This window comes from Terrapene carolina, unplaced genomic scaffold, assembly GCF_002925995.2.
Source record: "Terrapene carolina triunguis isolate 2854851 unplaced genomic scaffold, T_m_triunguis-2.0 Scaffold21, whole genome shotgun sequence".
Taxonomy (NCBI): Eukaryota; Metazoa; Chordata; order Testudines; family Emydidae; genus Terrapene; species Terrapene triunguis.
Genome location: NW_020664372.1, coordinates 40,349,949 through 40,365,972, shown reverse-complemented (window position 1 = coordinate 40,365,972; position 16,024 = coordinate 40,349,949). Strand labels below are relative to the sequence as shown.

At 41.7% G+C, this 16,024-nt stretch overlaps 1 protein-coding gene across 1 annotated transcript in view; it reads left to right on the top strand.

Annotated features, from left to right (window-relative positions):
- The first annotated feature begins 904 nt into the window (after positions 1–904).
- The window catches only part of LOC112109688 (interleukin-1 receptor type 1-like), a 28,618-nt gene continuing 13,498 nt past the window's right edge, over positions 905–16,024 (top strand). The window contains exons 1-4 of the mRNA XM_024204277.2: positions 905–1,141; positions 3,565–3,739; positions 8,222–8,287; positions 14,955–15,075. Of these exons, the coding sequence (XP_024060045.1) occupies positions 905–1,141; positions 3,565–3,739; positions 8,222–8,287; positions 14,955–15,075 (599 nt within the window). The remainder of the gene's footprint in view (positions 1,142–3,564; positions 3,740–8,221; positions 8,288–14,954; positions 15,076–16,024) is intronic.

The following is a 16,024-nucleotide window of genomic DNA, read 5'->3' as shown; positions in this document are numbered from 1 at the left end:
GGCCGAACCTGCCGCGTCAGCAGGTAAATAAAACTGGCCCGGCCCACCAGGGTGCTTACCCTGGCGAGCCGCTTGCCGAACGTTGCCGACCCCTGATCTAGTGTGTAAAGACTTTTCTTTTACATATTTGTATGGAAACAGCTAGACAGCTTTTCAGCTCTGTTTTTGATACTATACTAATATATCTGAGTTTCTTCCATGCTAGTAGAACTTGGCTTAAAATTATACTTTATACTTGTATAATGGTTTTTCATCGAGGTGCTTTAGAACAATTAACTAATTGAAATTTTTTGGAAGTGTAAATTTGTAAGTATGCTTTTTAACTCTATTGGAGTTAATGAGTCACTTCATATTTAATTTTATAGTCTGTTTCTGACAGACAGTAAAACAGTTTTACTTTCTTGGTTTGATTCAGTTAATCAGGAGACTGAGAAATGTGGGGGTGAGGTGAATTTAGCCCAGTCACAGTCCCGTTTTAAAAATAATACTTATCTATGGTAGCTTTACATGTCTCGCTAAACACTATTTTAAAGTATGGGTTTAAGAGTAAAAGAAATACAACTTACTGAAAATCAAGGCACCATGTTATGCAGACTGCTTTGCCAAATACTCTTTAGGCTTTTCAGTTTTTTTAAGAGGCCAGATAGATGACGATGATGATTGGAATATCTTTCATCCTAAACGAGAGAGCCAGGACTGTAGAAGCAAAGAAGAAAGTAAAGCAATTCTTCTCAGCTTCCTTTGGGATTTAAAAATCCCACTTCTCCTTACTTCATAGGGTGACAGAAGCTCAGTTTTGTTCATAGGGCTCTGCCTACATTAGGATTTTACATATCGGAAATAAAGCCTAAAATTCATTCTGTACCAGTCAGGGATCCAGAGCCTGACTTGCATTATTGTGGACATGGGAAGTACTAGTAATGGTCCGATTTGTTGCTGTTCTCATTACAGGAATTCTAACAGCTCTGACAAAGAATATATACATCTAAATGTTTTCAAGAACAATGATGGCTTATGTTTTAATGGAGAAACTATGTATAAACAAAAAGTGTTTATGTCAATTGGTGGAAAGATTACATGTCCTGATCTGGAATATTTTTATGATGAAAATAATACTGCACCTGAAATACAGTGGTATAAGGTACTGTGTATATGTATTTTTACTGTAACATTCCCTATCATATAATTTAATGCTTCTAGTAAGCTAACTGTGCATGGTAATGAGAGGGGAAAAAAGACAAGATTTTTTTTCTGTGTAATGTGAATAGCTACCTAACTTTCCAAATCTATTGGAATATTATAGGAAACATAATAAGAATGTGCTTACATTTACATTTTAAATAAAACAACCCCTCTATTTTTCCAAAGCATATTCTAAAAGATTCTGATCTATACTTAAATTGTAAGATAGTCCATAATATTTCAGCATCAAAAACGTGAGTGTGATTTTGCTATGTTACTTTGATGTGTAATTGGTTAAAAATATGAAGTAGATGAACACATTACACTTTTAATCATGCAATTGGATCACTTTTCTCTTGTAGCTTACAATTCTTAAAAACCTGTTGGACATGCTTTGTCTACTAAAGATTAAATAAATAATCTGGCACTTTACATTGCTAGTGCAGCTTCAGCTTCAAAGAAAATAAAGCTCATCAAAGCTGTTAAATCTTCTGCTCCAGTAACAGGAAAGTATCTGACATTTTAGGCCACACGGACCTGAAAAGGTGTAGATTCTGGTCCCAAAGCAAGCTGAATTATCTAGGGGAACAGCTGGCCTTCTGTGTAAAGATCAAAACCCAGAAGCCCTGTTATAGGTGGTCCTCTGGCTGGGGGAGCGAATGCTTGTGTGTCTGATGGGGCCTAGGATGAGAGCAAACTGGCTGAAACTCAATCTAGGAAAGATGGAGGTGATGATGATTTCCTGGGGAAAGCATCTAGAGAAGTGGCATCTTCCTGTATAAATGATGGAGGGAGGGGGAGTAGGGATTCAGCCTCATTGATGATAGGTGGGCATACAGTTTTAGGAGTGCTTTTGTCGTTTTAGACATTAGTGGCCAAACTTTTTTTCATATGCATATTAGCACAATGATTGCGGTGACATACAATTCTGATATAAGTCACCGGTGATCTATGCATTTGTCACCAATAACGCACTGTACAAGAGATTTACTCTTGAAAATCAACTAAAAGCTACAGCTGTCACAATGCGGTAGTCCACTTATTTAGTGGGGTTGGCGTTAAGGAGCATGCTATATTGGGGCTTCATACACTGCACTAACTTTCTATTCGCTTTTAGATACAATTCAGATTGTTGATCTTCAAAGTTTTAAGTGGTTTTTGGGGGTCTAGTTAATGGAGAAATTGCATCTTTCTGCATGCACTGTGATTAGGTGGGGGGGGATACCTACTCTGCTTTAAAAATTGGTGTTTAAATTAATACTTGTAGAAACGCCTTTGTGCTGCACTCTGTGGGAAATTAAAGTAATCCATCACTTAAAGAATACACAGTATGTTTAATATCAAGACCAAAATGATGGTTCAGCCATGCAATGTGCCCCTTGACTAATTCTCCCTCTTACCTATTTCCCTGGAGTATCATGGGAAACCGTTCTTGGAAGTTTCATTGGAAAACTTCTAAAACAGTCTTTTAATTGGAAGAGAACATAATGAAAAATCTGTTTAGATGCTTGAAAACATAATCTCTTCCAAAATAAAAACAAAAAATAAAATCCATTAATTCAAGGGCCTCGTTATTCACTGCCATGAAGAAGAAATTAGTTCTACTTGTGATCTCTTAGTGTAGGAAGAAAGCACTTAGCTCCTGCAGGATAGTTAAATGCCAATGCCAGTCAGCTAAGAAACAGCACCAATATATGCTGTAAAGGTTAAATATCTGGATAGATGTCCTAACTAGAGCTGGCTAAACATTTTTGGACTAACATTTTTTTGAAAAACGCATGGGTCAACTGAAACATTTCACAAATTTGTGTTGAATTCACTGAATTGTGTCAGCTGGAAAAAAAAGCTGCCTTTTGACTTTTTCACAATGAAATGTTTTGACTTTTCAATTCAAGATGACTTTTGGAATATGACTCCCATTTTATTTATTTAAAAAAACCCAACAAATCCTATAACAAAACATTTCACTTTTGGTCTTGATAGTGTCTCTTAAAATAAAATGACGTATTGTCAGTGTTTCAGTACCAAAGCTCTGTACATTCATATTAAACTTGACAACTACCTTGCCATATTCAGAGAATATTTGGCAGTACACCTCTACCCCAATATAACACAACCCGATATAACACGGTAAAGCAGTGCTCCGGGCGGGGGGCGGGGGGGGCTGCACACTCCGGTGGATCAAAGCAAGTTTGATATAACCCGATAAGATTTTTTTGGCTCTCGAGGACAGCGTTATATTGAGGTAGAGGTGTATCTACACCTTGGGCAGGAAGCTGTATTTTTTACATGGTTGAAATAACTTTTTTTTTTTTGGCAAATGCTTTAATAATCAATATTTTATTAGTACTCCCAAATAACAGCTATTTTTGCTTTATTTAGGAATGTAAGCCTGGATTACTGCAGGACAACAGATTTCTGTCATCAAAGTATGATATCTATCTTTTGATTAATAATGTAACTATGGATGACAAAGGAAACTACACGTGCCAGACAACATATACTTATATAGGAATACAACATAATGTTTCACGAACCATTTATGTAGACATTGAAGGTATTATGTTCCTTTTTTTTTTTTTTTTTTTTTTTTTAATGTCTTTGGCTCTCCTGTGTTAAAGTTTAGGGTTAATAGAGCTAGTTATTGGCATATCATAGTACTGCTAATCTTTCACCTTCAAAAAGTGCAGCTGGTTTGTAAAATTTAAAGGCATTGAAACTTTTCTAAATTATTCTTCCCCAGAATGTTAGAAATAAACTACAATAGAATTTTGTGTTGGAACAATTACTCTTTCCCCTACTTGTATTTTGGATCAAATTAAGGCTTGCAATCTCCTTGTGGAAAAAGGTTTACCACACGCAGTTGAAAAAACCCTAGATTTGAGATCTGTTTCTTTGTGAGGAGAGGGTGAAAGACCATGTGACACTAATTTCTGCTAAGCTATTGATGAAATTTAAACTACCAGAAACCAAACGCTCAATGTATTTGGCATAACCGAGCAAATTATATCCAGGGCTTAAAGTGTATGACTTGTTACTCTTGCCAGTACGCTTCCAAAATAATTTTGTTGGTACTGCAGTATTTTATTTTACTGAAGGCCAATGCCACATAATCGTGCATGTGTTTCAGTGTCTCAGTACACAGCTGTGGAAGAGGTGACCTGTGATGATGGTAGTATAGGGAAGTGTCACTTGTTCTTACCGCTGTGTAGGTAGTTGAGGACAAAAGATGATCAATATTCGGCAAGAATAGGCCATTATCTGCATAGTATTTTTACACTTCAAGAATTCACTTGGGTCCATCAGACTCTTTAGAGGGGAGTATAAAACAGATTCACTGCCCCAGTGAGAGCACAGGAGAGTCCTGACTGCAAACAATAAGAGGAAATTGCCTTTGGCAAGATTATCAATCAACAATTCTGCAAAATCAGTCAACGAAAAATCAAGAGTGTGTCTATGTGCAGAGCTGGAAATAATTTAGGGCATTTTGTCTTTGTAGCTGTGACAGCCTGAATTATTGCAAATTGCTCACCCGAAAAGACACAAAACCCGAAATAATCCATAATCAGACAATGGAATTCCAGTTTCAAGTTGCACAAAACCTGTATTTCCTGAGCTAGGAATGTTGCTGGGTCAGCAACTACTTCTAGAATCTTGAATGGATTTGGTGGCCAAGAGCACCTTTTTCCTCAGCATCTGGCTAATCATTTTTGTTCTCCTCTTTCAAAGCCAGTACTTATTTCACTAACAGGGCCGGCTCTGGCTTTTTTGCTGCCCCAGGCAAAAAAGCCTCCGCCCCCCCCCCACGGGGGGGGGGCGGCCAGAGCGCCGGGGGCAGGGTGGCGAGAGGGCGGCGAGCCCCAGCTGGGGCTCGGCTCTCCCCCCGGCGGCTGGGGGGAGGGCGGCCAGAGCGCCGGGGGGAGGGCGGCGAGCCCGGCTGTGGCCCCGCTCTCCCCGGCGGCCAGAGCGCTGCGCCGGCCCCCTCCAGGTGCCGCCCCAAGCACCAGCTTGGTTGCCTGGTGCCTGGAGCCGGCCCTGTTCACTAATCTAATGCCTCTTCGATTTATGGACTAGACTACCACAGTGTGGCTTGTTTGGGACTACACAAGACCCCCTTGAAGATTACGGCAGGCACAAAACATGTTTTCCTGCCTGCTTTGGTAGTGGTAGGCAAAAGGAACACTCTACCAGTTCAACAGTTCACTTGTTCCCTGTTTGCTTTAGGTGCAATTCAAGATATTGGCTTTTGGGTACTTGATATCTGGGTTACTGCCTATCCCTGTGGTTTGCCACAGCATTTGAAGTCAGTTTAGCATTCAACCAAACCACCTAGCTTAATCTGGGATACTTCCATTGGAGTATTATTGACTCTAAGATTAGCTCCTTCCGCTGATCCAACAGAGCCTGGGTTTTGTTTGCCCTTTAGGGCAGAATATTGGGCTTTGTATATCTCTGAGAAGAGACACATTTGTATATATGTGTATTTACAGGCCTCCAGAGACATGTGAAAGGAAGTATTATACATTTAAAATATAACGTAGAAATCTCAGTGTAACTCCTAAAACATTTGAGACCTTATCTCTGTCTTGCACTAGGAGCACAAGTGCTTTCTAGTGATGGCTTCCAAACTTTCTGCTTTATATGGGCAGATAAATAGGAAAAGGGACAGAACATTGACTCAGAAGGACATAGATGGGAAATACAGCAGCAGAGATGGGGGAGGGACAGGCAAGATGGGTTTAGGACTTTTTTTTAATTTGCAGAGAGAAGGATGTGGCAAGTAGAGCTGGGCAGGGAACAGTTCTCCCAGCTGGCAAAGACTCTTGGGGTTCATAAGTTTTTTGCCTGATTTTTTGATACAGTGAAAATCTCCAATATTTGTGAACCAAAAAACCCTGATTTTTCTTTTGTTTGGGTCAATCAAAACATTTGTTTCAACTTCAACCTTTTTAGTTTAATTAGCTTAAAAATTGAAACAAAGTAGTTTTGAACTAAAAAAACTGGAAGTTTTCATTTAAAAAATGCATAAACAAAACATTTTGGCAACTTTGAATTTGTTTTTCAAGTCAGGGAATTCTAAACTGACCCTGTTTCACAAACCGTTTCAGTTTTGATAAATCAGCATCTTTTGACTGATAAACATTTTGTCAAAAAACGTCTGACCAGCTCTAGTGCCTGCCTGCAGGATTGGGGGCTCAGTGCGCCATTCAGAAACATAGCTGCTTGGGAAGCAGATCTGCCCAACATTTAGCTTTTGGCTAGAGGTGTTCTGGCATTCAGGCCCCATCTTGCAGCTTCCCAGTCTTCCTGCTAACCTATTTGGCATTTGACAGGTTCCCAATAGGTGGTAGGAGCAGATTTGACTTGAGAACATCATCTTACCCTGCTAGTCTCTTGCTCACTCTAATTTAGTTCCTCCCCTCTCCCTCTGTGAGGCTGTCTGAGAAAAGGAGGGAATCTCAGCCACTGTGAGCAGCAGCACCAGCTGTTGCTGAGAAGGAGAGCATGGCGCCGAAAGAAGAATTGCTAAGGGAAAAGGAAATTAAGTGTCTGGGTGTCAGAGAGAAAAAATTGATGGGTTTTGGGAAACTGATGGTTACTGTGGAGGGACTTGTGTAGTGGAATGCCCACAAAGGAGTTTTATGCATTAAAACCAAACACACACACACACACTCTCTCTCTCAGGCTGTGGTGTGTGTGTGTATGTGCGTGTGAGAGAGAGAGAGAGAGAGAAGACCATGAAAGCAAACCTGCTGGGAAACTACTCCTTATGGCTTGGGTGATCAGCTTGCTCTTAGGAATCGGCTAGAACCACTAATGGTGGAGAGGGAGAGGTGGCCGAGGCATAAAATAGCTGACTACAACAAAATCTCTAGCAGCTACATTAGTCCTTTTGCAATAAAAAGTTAGTTCCAAACTTTGAGCTTCCAGCAAATCTAAAATACTAAAATGGGGAAACTTCCTTAGTATCAGCACTAGCTTTGGTATTGTCAGACGTGCTTGTGTGCATCTAAGGGGAAGTCAGGCTTGCTGCCTGACCATCCTGAGATTCGAATTCACCGCTAGTGTCATGGCTGCTGCATATGTGTATGCAATGTTGTAGTGTCAGTCAGCATTTGACACCACAAGAACCAGGGCCGGCTCCAGGCACCAGCTTCTCAAGCAGGTGCTTGGGGCGGCCCTTCCGGACAGGGGCGGCAGTTCCAGGTATTCGGCGGCAATTCGGCGGACGGTCCCTCACTCCGCCTGGGAGTGAAGGACCTCCCGCCGAATTGCCGCCGCAGATCGCGATCGCGTCTTTTTTTAGATCGCGATCACGGCTTTTTTTTTTTTTTTTTTTGGTTTTGGCTGCTTGGGGCGGCCAAAACCCTGGAGCCGGCCCTGACAAGAACCATTCTTCCAAAAAAAGGCTGCTTGAGATGAAACTTACATCTTCAAGATTTTTGATTTGGTGATCTACTTGTTTAGATACTTTCAGAACATTGGTTGGTATTCTATAAGAGCCTAAATAGAATAGGATTTTACCTGTGGTGAGAGGACAGCTATTACTTGCTGAAGACTGACCGTGATTGATAAAGCATACAAAACAATACAATTCCTGATTACTATACACTCGAAGCTCCAGTCCAGACATTCTTCTACTAGATAAAACATACATGAAAAGATTTGTGGTGAACATCCAAGATGTCAGTGAAATATCCTCTCCCTCCCCCTTTTTCCCACCGCCCTTATGAGTATCATGAGAATTTTTTTGGTATTAGGCTTCCTATAGATTTATTTCTATAAATCTGAAATTGTTTGCATATTTACAGATAAGGTGAAACTTATGCTTAGTTTGATCCTAGAGTGAAATCCTTTAACCAAATAAAGAAAATTTATTATTACAGATATTGGAAAGTTTGAAATGACCTTTATGTGCATTAATATTGAGTACTTGGTAACATCATTGTCAACTACCCGTAAAACAAGTAGTGTAGCAGTTGTAGTAGCAGGGGTAATGGCCACTGGTTGTTAATCTTTTTTTAATTTTTTTTATTAGAGGGCCCGAAGAAGACACCACCAAAGTTTATTTATCCAAAGAACCATTCGATTGAAGTAGAACTTGGTAAGTAATTGCCTTCTAACAAATCACTAATCATAGAATTATAGGTCTGGAAGGGACCTCGATAGGTCAGCTAGTCCCGGTGCTGAGGCAGGACTAAGTATTATCTAGATCATTCCCTGACAGACATTTGTCTAACCTGTTCTTAAAAATCTCCAGTGATGGAGATTCCACAACCTCTCTAGGTAACTTGTTCCAGTCCTTAACTACCTTTACAGTTAGGAAGTTTGTCCTAATGCCTATCCTAAATCTCCCTTGCAATTGAAGGTCTTTACTACTTGTCTTGTCCATAGTGGGTAAGGAGAACAATTTATCATCCTCCTGTTTATAACAACTTTTTATGTACTTGAAGACTAGGGTGACCAGATGTCCCGATTTCATAAGGACAGTCCCGATATTTGGGGCTTTTTCTTACATAGGCTCCTATTACCCTCCACCCCGATTTTTCACACTTGCTATCTGGTCACCCTATTGAAGACTATTATCATGTCCCCCCTCAGTCTTCTCTTCTCCAAACTAAACAAACGTAATTTTTTCAATCTTTCCTCGTAGGTCACGTTTTCTAGACCTTTAATCATTTTTGCTCTCTGGACTTTCTCCAATTTGTCCACATCTTTCCTGAAGTGTGGTGCCCAGAACTGGACACAATACTCTAGTTAAGGCCTTATCAATGCTGAGTAGAGTGGAAGAATTACTTCTTGTGTCTTGCTTACAAAACCCCTGCTAATACATCCCAGAATGATGTTTGCTTTTTTTTTTTTTTTTTTTTTTTTTTTTTTTTTTTTTTTTTTTTTTTGCAACAGTAGTACATTGTTGACTCTCATTTAGTTTGTGATCCTCTAATCCCCAAATCCCATTCTGCAGTACTCCTTTCTATGCAATCATTTCCCATTTTGTATTTGTGTAATTGGTTTATTCCTTCGTAAGTGTAGTACTTTGCATATGTCTTTACTGAATTTCATCCTATTTATTTCAGACCATTTCTCCAGTTTGTCAAGATAATTTTGAATTCTAATCCTGTACTCCAAAGAGCTTGTAACCCTTCCCAGATTGATATCATAATAGCAACCTGGCAGAACCAGTCTGGAATCCTGGCTCTATTGAAGTCAATGGCAAAACTCTCATTGATTTTAATAGGGCCAGGATCTTACCTGAGGAGTTGAGAATTTCTAAAAGCCAGAAGACAATTCTACTTTGACTGCTTGCCCATATGTATTTTGCTCTTGGGGCATATGTGCTCCTCGTGCTCAGGATCAGTGTCTTTTGGCCAGCAGTGCCCATTGGGGGGAAGTGTATGTCTCTACAGCAACTAGACACCTGCAGATGGCCTGTGTCAGCTGCCTTGGGCTGCGAGCTTGGACTGCGGGGCTGCTTCACTGCTGTGTAGACATTTGGGCTTGGGCTGGAGCCTGGGCTCTAGGACCCTGCGAGGTGGGAGGGTCCCAGAGCTCAGGCTTCATCCCGGGCCTAGAAGTCTGCACAGCAGTGAAACAGCCCCGCAGCCCGAGCCCCGCATGCCTGAGTCGGCTGGCACAGGCCAGCTGCGTGTTTTTCTTTGCTGTGTAGACATACTCTTAGTGTCCTTGTGCTACTGTACTGAGGGCATAGAGGGTGGACTGGGCCCAACTGCCACTCAGTTCCTTCTCACCACCTGTGGCTGTGAGATGGAGCTCTTTGGTGTCTACATCTTGAAGCCTCTTTTTTCGTAATTGCTATAGTTAATTGTATGTATATTAGTGTTATTTATAGATGGTTTGGGTAGTTGCCTACTGGCAAACTTTAGATCAGTGGCTCTCAACCTTTCCAGACTACTGCACCCCTTTCAGAAGTCTGGTTTGTCTTGCGTACCCCCAAGTTCCACCTCACTTAAAAACGACTTGCTTACAAAATCAGACATAAAAATACGAAGTGTCACAGCACACTGTTACTGAAAAATGGTGTACTTTCTCATTTTTACCATATCATAAAAATCAATTGGAATATTAAATATTGCACTTACATTTCAGTGTATAGTATATAGAGCAGTACAAACAAGTCACTGTCTGTATGTTTTTAGTTTGTACTGACCTCACTAATGCTTTTTATGTAGCCTGTTGTAAAACTAGGCAAATATCTAGATGACTTGATGTACCCCCAGAAGACCTCTGCGTACCCCCAGTGGTACATGTATCTCTGGTGAGAACCACTGCTTTAAATATTTTTTATTGGTACACCTCTACCCCGATATAACGCGGCCCAATATAACATGAATTCGGATATGACGCAGTAAAGCAGTGCTCCGGGGGCTGTACACTCTGGCGGATCAAAGCAAGTTCGATATAACGCGGTTTCACCTATAACGCGGTAAGATTTTTTTGGCTCCCGAGGACAGCATTATATCGGGGTAGAGGTGTATTTGGAAGTTTTTCCTTCCATATTTTGTTTTTTCTCAGATTGAAATTTTATTTCTGGCCCCAGGATTTAGTCATGCCCCCTTCCTAAATCACACAGCCTCGGAATCTATGTGAATCTGTTGCCCCTCCTGTAAGGCAGCAATTGCAATTGATGACAGACGTACCAGATACCTCATCTCTTCTATATGGGGAAGCCCATATCCCTGACATATGCTTGGTGTGCAAGTCCTTTTCTTTTCTAAAAGGACCTTAAAGGTTTGGGGAGGCATGCCTTGAAATATTTGTTGAGACTGGCTGCATGGAGCAGTCTCAGTCTGGGCAGGGCAGACCTCCTCTCCTCCTCCCTCTGTCCCCTGACATTCCAGAAGTGCTCCTGTGAGTTTGGATCCACTAGCTCCCACATGCCATCTTCTAAGACCATTCTAGCTTTGGATTCAGTTAGGACTTTAAACAAAGTCATCAGACAAAAAGGAGCATCACTTCTGTGGGAAAAGTAGGGCCGATTCCCCAACGGGCATTCTCAGTAAGAAGTCTTAAGTCACCTCACTGCTCCCATTCTAAAGAAACTCCATTGCCCAATCTGGGAACCACAGCAGCTCTAAGGGAGCGTGGCACTAGGGCTCTGGCACGATCTTGGGAATCAAAGTTAACTGCCTCCAGTACAGAGGCCATAGCATTGGGAGTTACCTCAACATTGAGTGCTTCGATGCTGTCTGTGATGGTATCCGCCTCATTGGTACTGCTCTTCTTGATGCTACTCTCTTCAGCACCAAGTGTGTCAGTACTGGGCATGTCCATATCATCAACCCTGATACTCTCTTCTCCCGCACTCAGGTTTGTAGCACCGTCCCTGTCGATACTAAGAAAGTATGTAGTACTGAGGGATCTCCAGCTCTTAGAGGAATCAGAATCTCCACTGGTCTCTACTGATGCTCAAGGCCTAGTTGGCCCAGATTATCTCCCCAGTGCTGATTTACTAGAATTACTAGAATTAATGTGCAAATTTAGCATTCTGACTCCAGGAATGCTCCCCTCCATCTCCCCCTGCTACACGCCCCCCACCTCCTGCAACCAAAAAAATAATCTGGAGTGCTTCTTTTCATCTTCTGACTCACTACACGTTGGGGGGTTCCCATAGTTGTTCTCCAAGGGTCCCTTCTTATGGTATTGTGACTCTGAGAAGGAATCAAGGGGGTTTTAGTTATGTGAAGGTCTCAAATGGGATGTAGGAGTAGGCATATGTCCTGGTACCCTTCTTTGGGCCCCCTGCCTCATTTCCATACAGTGTTCCAACATGGTTCTGTTGGAACCCCTGGGGTATTCACCTCCCAAGACATCACACCTCTGCACCACCTTCTAGAATGAGAACCTCCTCCCCTATATGTTCTCAGGCACCTAGGCTTGCAACCTATGAATTAGAGCCCCGTGAGGAGTTTTCTGAGGAGGAGCACCCTCAAGCTGAGGATCAGGCAATTTCTGAGGCTATACACTCCTGACCTTGAATGAGGTGGTAGTCCCCTCTAGACCTATGATATGTGGACAGAGTTGGCAGCGGGCTTTGTTGCAAGGATAGGTTCCTGGGTTAGTGTTTTTTGTTGTGTGGTTGCTGGTGAGTATTTGCTTCAGGTTTGGGGGCTGTCTGTAAGCAAGGACTGGCCTGCCTCCCAAGATCTGTGATTTTCCTTCAGGATAGGTTGTAGATCCTTCAGCCCCCAACTAAAACCTCTCCAGCGCATCATGAAGGTGATGGCTAGTGGCATTCTGTTACTTTCTTTGTTGGGCCTGTCCTGTAGTAGGTGACTTCTGGGTACTCTTCTGGCTTTGTCAATCTGTTTCTTCACTTCAGCAGGTGGATATTGTAGTTGTAAGAACGCTTGATAGAGATCTTGTAGGTGTTTGTCTCTGTCTGAGGGATTGGAGCAAATGCGGTTGTATCTTAGAGCTTGGCTGTAGACAATGGATCGTATGGTGTGTCCTGGATGGAAGCTGGAGGCATGTAGGTAAGTATAGCAGTCAGTAGGTTTCCGGTATAGGGTGGTGTTTATGTGGCCATCGTTTATTAGTACTGTAGTGTCCAGGAAGTGGATCTCTTGTGTGGACTGGTCCAGGCTGAGGTTGATGGTGGGGTGGAAATTGTTGAAATCATGATGGAATTCCTCAAGGGCTTCTTTTCCATGGGTCCAGATGATGACACCATCCAGGGGACACCATCATAGGACCTAATCGCATCAGCCACACTATCAGAGGCTCGTTCACCTGCACATCTACCAATGTGATATATGCCATCATGTGCCAGCAATGCCCCTCTGCCATGTACATTGGCCAAACCGGACAGTCTCTACGTAAAAGAATAAATAGACACAAATCAGACGTCAAGAATTATAACATTCAAAAAACCAGTTGGAGAACACTTCAATCTCCCTGGCCACTCGATTACAGACCTAAAAGTCGCAATATTACAACAAAAAAACTTCAAAAACAGACTCCAACGAGAGACTGCTGAATTGGAATTAATTTGCAAATTGGACACCATTAAATTAGGCTTGAATAAAGACTGGGAGTGGATGGGCCATTACACAAAGTAAAACTATTTCCCCATGCTTATTTCCCCTCCCACCCCCCCCAGTTCCTCACATCTTCTTGTCAATTGCTGGAAATGGGCCATTTTCATTACCACTACAAACAGTTCTTTTTCTCTCCTCCTGATAATAGCTCACCGTAACTGATCACTCTCGTTATAATGTGTATGATAACACCCATTGTTCTGTGTGTGTGTATATATATATCTTCCTACTGTATTTTCCACTGCATGCATCCGATGAAGTGGGCTGTAGCCCACGAAAGCTTATGCTCAGATAAATTTATTAGTCTCTAAGGTGCCACAAGTACTCCTGTTCTTTTTGCGGATACGGACTAACACGGCTGCTACTCTGAAACATATAACTGAGTCTCTCAAGAAACTTGTGGAAGAGGTACAAAATCTTCCTAAATGTTTGGAGATTCTCTATGCCTGGTCAGTTGGCACTTCCCATTAATGATCCTCTCCTGGAATCTGGTAAACATATATGGCAGACACCGTAGGGATAAATTTTCACTTAAACCTTATCCCAAGTTCTTACTGAAAGGATTTATGGGCTTTCCTTTAAACCAACTGATTAATATGCCAATGTTCAGTTAGAAATGACATACTAATCCAGGGGAGGCTAGGCTGCACACCTTAGAGGTTTGCAGGAACCTTTTACTTACAAAAAACCAAATCCTTCAGGATTTCCCCATGACTACTTATTTTTTACATTTCTATATTTTCTGAGAGAAAAGTTCTATCAGCCCAGAGGCTTTCCAAGTGGGTTTTGTGATGTGGTAACAGCTGTTATGAATTAGCTAGTTTAGATTCTCAACTCAGATTAGAGCTTGCTCCACTGCACTTGGACAGCTTCTGCGGCTTCTGTGCTAAGCGTATCCATTTCAGCTACTTGGAGTTCAAGCCATACTTTTACCAAACAGTATTTCTTGGTAGAAGCATTGAGGTCTGATGCTGCTTTTGGCAGAGCTGTACTGCAATCTTTGTTTAAGCAGACTCTGAGCCACCTACCGGTTTCCATCAGGTTACTGCTTGAGAGTCACCAAGAGTGGAATACATACGGACAAGCACTCAAAAAAGAATTACTTACCTTATAATAACTAGAGTTCTTTGAGATGCATTGTCCATATGTATTCCATGACCTGCCCTCTTTCCTACTCCTGTGGAGTTTTGTAATATCTGGATTCTACAATGGCAAAGGAATTGAGAGGCAGTTGGCCCCACACCACCCGCTTTATGCCCTCAGTAGAGCAGGGCCGGCTCCAGGCACCAGCTTAACAAGCAGGTGCTTGGGGTGGCCAAGGGAGAGGGGAGGCATGTGCGGCAATTCGGGGGCGGCAGGTCCCTCACTCCCTGTAGGAGCGAAGGACCTGCCACTGAACTCCCGCCGCCGATCACGGCTTTTTTTTTTTTGCTTGGGGCGGCAGAAATGCTGGAGCTGGCCCTGCAGTAGAGGAGCACGAGGCCACTCAGAATGCATGCGGAGCCCCAATGGACATTGCTGGCCAAAAGACTCTGGTCTCAAGCATGTGGGAGTGTGCACACCAAAAGTGCAACACACATGGACAACACACCTCTAAGAACCACAGTTGCTGTAATCTAAGCAACTGTCCTTTCCCAAACTATTTACATAATCATATGAGTCTGCCTGCTTATGGTACACAATTTTTAATTGTCACATTTAAATGTTTTGTAGGAGCTCATGTCATCATGGACTGTAATATATCCAGTAGCATAGGTACTTTGAATCCATACTGGCAAGTCAATGGTGAGGATGTTAATAGATTTGATGATACCTACGAGGAACAATTCTATGAGTAAGTATTCTTACAAATCAAATTGCATGTGGATTGAATGCTAAAATATTTTAAGATTATTTGGTGTGAATCATCCATAAAAGTAACTGTTGGACAAAATAGTGACTAATCATAGAATTGTAGAACTGGAAGGGACCTCAAGAGCTCATCTAGTCCAGTCTGCTGTACTTATGGCAGGACTAAGTATTATCTAGACCATCCCTGACAGTGTTTATCTAACTTGCTCTTAAAAATCTCCAGTGATGTAGATTCCACAATCTCCCTAGGCAATTTATTCCAGTGCTTAACCACCCTGACAGTTCGGAAGTTTTCCTAATGTCCAACCTAAACCTCCCTTGCTGCAATTTAAGCCCATTGCTTTTTGTCTTGTCCTGTCCTCAGAGGTTAATGAGAACAATTTTTCTCCTTCCTCCTTGTAACAACCTTTTATGTATTTGAAAACTGTTATCGTGTCCCGTCTCAGTCTTCTCTTCTCCAGACTAAACAAACCCACTTTTTCCATCCTTCCCTAATGAATGCCAACAGACTACTGAAAGTACTTCATGTTCAACAAATTTGCCATGCATTTAATAATTATCTATTTTTTCTGTAAGTAATGTATTGAGGCCATCTTATCTAGATTTTGGAAATTCATAATAGCATGATAATACTTAGCACTCTTCATCCATAGATTAAAGGCTGATCTCAACCAGCCCCAGTGGAAAAAGAGTTTGCCAGTATGGGAACAATTCATTATATATACAATAGGTGTTTCCTTGAGTTCTTTTAAGCTCAGCTGCTCTGCCTGCATGTATGCGGTGGCCAGGTTCACAAATTGCATAACATGTGCCACTGAATCAAGTTGAAACTTCATAAAACATTTTCTTGTTTAGAGAAGATTGGCACATTCACTTTTTTTTGTTTTATTTATTTAACTATATTTTTGAGAATATTAAATGTCAACCTGCTC